General features: G+C 46.1%; 1 protein-coding gene across 1 annotated transcript in view; it reads right to left on the reverse strand.

Moving 5' to 3' along the window:
- Positions 1 to 674: 674 nt before the first annotated feature.
- The window catches only part of PLAC8 (placenta specific 8), an 8651-nt gene continuing 3713 nt past the window's right edge, over positions 675 to 5612 (reverse strand). Inside the window, exon 2 of the mRNA XM_008055609.1 lies at positions 675 to 779. Within this exon, the coding sequence (XP_008053800.1) occupies positions 675 to 779 (105 nt within the window). The remainder of the gene's footprint in view (positions 780 to 5612) is intronic.

The raw sequence follows: 5612 nt of genomic DNA on the forward strand, positions 1-5612 counted from the left end.
TCTCTACAATCAATCAAAATTAGCCGGGTGTCATGGCGCATGCCTGGGTTTCCAGTAACTTGGAAGGCTGAGGAGGGAAGATCACCTGAGCTCAGCAGGTCGAGGCTGCAGTGGCCGTGAGCGTGCCACTGTACTCTAGCCTGGGCGACAGAATGAGACTCCAATTCAACAAAACCCCCAAAATAAAGTTCCCTTTCTCCAATAGGACTTTTCTGTTATGCCTCACTTTGCTATGATGGATGCTTTATGCCACAATCAATTCAAATATCACATAATATGTAATTTTCATTCACTTCTATTTTATAATTATTTACTAGTTTCTTTCATCAATTTGTCTTTGCAGGGAACATGTTTTCTGCTTCTTTAGTATCTCACCGTACTCTGGTTGTTTCCAAGTGGTAAGTGCGCCATTAATAGATCACCAGAATTCTGAGAAGCTTAGAAAATCCACTCTTCTTTATTTCCTAAAATATGGTTTCAAAACATAGAGCTATCTTCTTTGCAAGAAGGTACCAAAATCTATCTTTATGTTAGGGTAACATTTAGAGAGGCATAAGAAAGTATTATTATTATTACTATTCAAAACAATGAATAATTTACAAAGTCCTTCATTATATTCCTAAAAATGCACAGCTTCTGGGAGAAGTGTTTGCATTAACTCACCATCAGTTTTTTTAGAAAGCATGCATGGCTCTTCTTCTATTGATATCTCTCTTGATTTGGCAAACAGAACACACAGGACAGCAAAGGGTCGCCATAAAGTCGTCACAAATAGATCCCTGTTTGAAAATATAAAAGAAATAGAAATATAAAATTCACCTATTTGGATTCCTTTGGATTCTGAGTTTCCTAAATGTAGCTTATAATTCTGAAGATTTAAGGACATCCAGCCAGGTGCAAGTGGCTCAAGTCTATAATCCCAACACTTTGGAAGGCCGAGGTGAGAGAATTGCCTGAGTTCAGGAGTTTGAGACCAGTCTGAGCAACATGGCAGGACCTCGTCTCTACAATAAATCAAAAAATTAGCAGGCGTGGTGGCACATGCCTGTGGTTCCAGCTACTTGGAAGCCTGAGGCAGAGGATCACCTCAGCCCAGCAGGTTGAGTCTGCAGTGGTCGTGAGCGTGCCACTGCACTCCAGCCTGGGCGACAGAATGAGACTCTGATTCAAAAAAAAAGGAAGATATTCAACCAAACTGTCAAGTATAAGGATAGAATATCGAGTTTCAAGAAGTAGAATTTCAAAATTCTTTTCTCCTGTGCCTCCTCCCTGTCACAGGAAGTTACTACAGGATCTGCTCCACCAAAGTGAGGATGTAAACCAAGAAAGAGGAGGACGTGAGATCTGAGGAATGGCAGTCAAACGGGAGAGAAGCCTACAGAGTCTCCTGGGTCACAGTGAAGGGAGAACTCAGGATGAGACTAAGCACTAGGAATAAAGGGCAGCTACTTCAAAAGAGAGTAGGGCCAGAAGAGATGGCATCAAAATGAAAATGACAAAACGTCTGCTGTGCAGAAGAGATTTAGAAAACCAGTCAAAAATTTGGGATTAAAATACGCATAAGGAGATGGAGGAAAACTACTAATGGAAAAAATAGTCTAATACCAGGAAAAGCAATTATTTTCAGTATATGACTCAACTCTGAAGCTGAACAAAACAAATACAGGTACACTGCAAATGCTGAATATGGAATTTTCCAAAATTACATCCTTTAGAGGAAAAGGGGGGAGGAGGAGAGTGCATGTGTATGCTGGGGGAGGGGGAGAAAGCAGAACTAAGTCCTCATCCTCCATGGTGGGAGGTCAGCAGACACTGCCCCTAACGGGAAGGTCAAACAATGTGAGAGACAAGGCTGTGATCTGGACATATGGGGGATGACACCAAGGATTCAGCCCTGGGAAAGGAACAGAAGGGGGGAAGTTTGGGTTTTTCTTAACTAACCTTGTAAAATTAGATGATTTTAAAAACACTGTTTCTGGCCAGGTGTGGTGGCTCAAACCTGTAATCCCAGCACTTTGGGAGGCCGAGTTGAGAGGACTGCCTAAGTCCAGGGGTTTGAGATCAGCCTGGGCACCCTGGTGAGACCTCATCTCTACGATAAATCAAAAATTAGCTGGGCGTGGTGGCGCGTGCCTGTGGTTCCAGCTACTTGGAAGGCTGAGGCGGAAGAATCGCCTGAGCCCAGTAGGTCGAGGCTGTGGTGGCCGTTAGAGTGCCCGCTGCAATCCAACCTAGGCGACAGAGTGAGACTCTGACTCTTAAAACAAATAAAAAATAAAAATAAAAGAATTTTAAAATGTTTTTTTAAAAAGAAAACACTGTTTCAGAACTTTGATAAATGTAAAGAAAATTGCCGGGCTCGGTGGCTCAGCCTGTAATCCCGCGCCTTTGGGAGGCTGAGGTGAGTAGATTGCCTGAGCCCACGGGTTCGAGACCCACCTGGGCAGGTGAGACCTTATCTCTACAATAAATCAAAAAATCAGCTGGGCGCGGTAGCGCATGCCTGTAATTCCGGCTATTCGGAAGCCTGAGGCGGAAGGATCGCTGGAGCCCAGCAGGTCGAGGCTGCGGTGGCCGGGAGCAGCCACTGCACTCCAGTCTGGGCGACAGCGTGAGACTCCAACTCAAAAAAAAAATAATAATAATAATAATTAAAGAAAATTAAATCTGTATTGTATTGAAAAACAAGGAATGGCGTATTTATTTATTTACTATTTTTTGAATTGGGATCTCACACTGTTTTCCAGGTTGGATTGCAGTGATATTATCACAGCTCACTGCAGCCTCGACTCCCTGGGCTCAGGTGATCCTTCCACTTCACTTCAGAGTAGCTGAGACTATAGATACACTCCACCATGCTTAACTAAGTTTTTAATTTTTTATAGAGACAAGGCCTTACTATGTTACTTATGCTGGTCTCAAACTCCTAGGCTCAAGCAGTCCTTCTGCCTCAGTCTCTCTAAGTGCTGGGATTACAGATGGAAGCCACCGTGCCCGGCCACTGGTGGCATTTAACAGGTCAGAAATTGTGAGCAATTTGGGGGAAGTACGAAACAGACAGGATTACACTGATGGAGAAAGCAAAACAATGCCAAGGAACATGAGACTGTATACAGTCATGGGCAGGGCACCAGACAGAGCCTAATCTCCCAAAGTGCTGGGTTGCAGGCGTGAGCTACCATGCTGCAATCCTCTCAAAAGTTTTTTGATCTAACTAATAAAAATTAAACTAAAACAACAATGAAATTGTCACTTAGCCTATAATCCCGCGCCTTTGGGAGGCTGAGATGAGTGGATTGCCTGAGCCCGCGGGGTTCAAGACCCACCTGGGCAGTGAGACCTCATCTCTACAATAAATCAAAAAATCCGCCGGGCGTGGTAGCTCATGCCCGTAATTTCGGCTACTCAGAAGGCTGAGGCGGAACGATCGCCGGAGCCCAGCAGGTCGAGGCTGCGGTGGCCAGGAGCGGCCACTGCACTCCAGTCTGGGAGACTGGAGTGAGACTCCAACTCAAAAAAAAAAAAAATAAATTGTCACCCAGCTGGAGTGCAGTGACACACTCAAGGCCACCACAGTCTCTACCTGCTGGGCTCAGGTGATCCTTCCGCCTCAGCTTTCCAAGTAGCTGGAAGTACAGGATTTGCCAGCTTCCACAACTGTGTGACCCAATTTCTTGAAATATCATGTCCCCTACTGCCTCTATATATACACATATATAGACGTATAGAGAGAGGCGTTTCTATGTGTATACACAGAGGAAGTCATAGACGTACACTTCCAGAGATAAAGACACATGTGAGCCTACTTCACTTTAATGTGCTTTGCTTTACTGTGTGTTGCAGGTACTCGTGTCTCTGTGTCATATTTTGGTAACTTTTGCAATATTTCAGGCTTTTTTGTTCTTGTAACATCTGTTATGGTGACCTGTGATCAGTGATCCTTGGTAACTGTGTTGGGGTGCCATGAACTGTGTCCATGGAAGGCGAATCCTTAACTGATAAATAAATGCTGTGTGTGTTCTGACTGCTCCACCACCCAGCCATTCCTCGTCCCCCTCCTCCTCCTGGGGCCTCCCTATTTCCTGAGACTCAACAATACTGAAATGAGGCCAGCTAATAGCTCGATAATGATCTCTATGTGTACAGGTGAAAGGAAGAGTCGCAAGCCTCTCACTTTATTTATTTTTTATTTTTTGAGTTGGAGTCTCACTCTGTTGCCCAGACTGGAGTGCAGTGGCCGCTCCTGGCCACCGCAGCCTCGACCTGCTGGGCTCCGGCGATCCTTCTGCCTCAGCCTTCCAAGTAGCCGGAATTACAGGTGTGCGCTACCACGCCCGGCTGATTTTTTTTTTATTTATTGTAGAGATGAGGTCTCGCTGCCCAGGCGGGTCTTGAACCCGCGGGCTCAGGCAATCCACTCACCTCAGCTTCCCGAAGGCGCGGTATTACAGGCTGAGCCACCGAGCCCAGCTGCCTCTCACTTTAAATCAAAAGCTAGAAACGATTAAGCTCAGTGAGGAAGGCCTGTTAAAAACAGAGAGGCCGAAAGCCAGACCTCTTGCACCAGACGGCCAAGTTGAGAATGCAGTGGAAAAGTTCTTGAAGGAAATCAAAAGTTCGACTCCAGTGAACACAGGAATTATAAGAAAGCGAAACAGCCTTATTGCTGATCTGAAGAAAGGGTGAGTGGTCTGGATAGAAATCAAACCAGCCACAGCATTCCCATAAGCCAAAACCTCATCCAGAGCAAGGACCCCGACTCTTTTCAACTCTGTGAAGGCTGAGAGAGGCGAGGAAGCTGCAGAAGAAAAGTTGGAAGCTAGCAGAGGTTGGTTCATGAGGTTTAAGGAAAGAAGCCGTCTCCAAAACATAAAAGAACAAGATGAAACAGCAAGTGCTGATGGAGAAGCCGCAGTAAGTTCTCCAGACGATCTAGCTAAGGTCATTGAAGAAGGGGGCTTCACTAAACAACAGATTTGCAGTGCAGATGAAACAGCCTTACATTGAAAGAAGATGCCATGGAGGACTTTCATAACTAGAGAGGAGACGTCGATGCCTGTTTTGTTGTTTTTGTTTTGCTGAGTTGGAGTCTCACTCTGTCGCCCAGGCTGGAGTGCAGTGACACGCTCACGGCCAGTGCAGCCTCGATCTGCTGGGCTCAGGTGATCCTTCTGCCTCAGCCTTCCAAGTAACTGGAACTATAGGCGCACACTACCACACCTGGCTAAGTTTTTGATCTATTGTAGAGACGAGGAATCACCAAGTAGCCCAGGTTGGTCTCGAACCCCTGGGCTCAGGCAGTCTTCTTGCCTCTGCCTCCCAAAGTGCTGGGATGACAGGCTTGAGCCACCATGCCTGGATAATGCCTGGGTTTAAAGCTTCCAAAGATAGACCGACTCTCTTGTTAGGTCATGCTGCTGTGACTTTCAGCTGGAGCCAGTGCTCACTGACCATTCTGAAAATCCTGGGCCTTTAAGAATTATGCTGAAGCCGGGCTCGGTGGCTCAGCCTGTATGTAATCCTGCACCTTTGGGAGGCTGAGGTGAGTGGATTGCCTGAGCCCACGGGTTCGAGACCCGCCTGGGCAATTTGGCGAGACCTCATCTCTACAA

Source organism: Carlito syrichta, unplaced genomic scaffold (genome assembly GCF_000164805.1).
Source record: "Carlito syrichta isolate Samal-C Ts95f unplaced genomic scaffold, Tarsius_syrichta-2.0.1 Scaffold301890, whole genome shotgun sequence".
In the NCBI taxonomy this organism is placed as follows: Eukaryota; Metazoa; Chordata; class Mammalia; order Primates; family Tarsiidae; genus Carlito; species Carlito syrichta.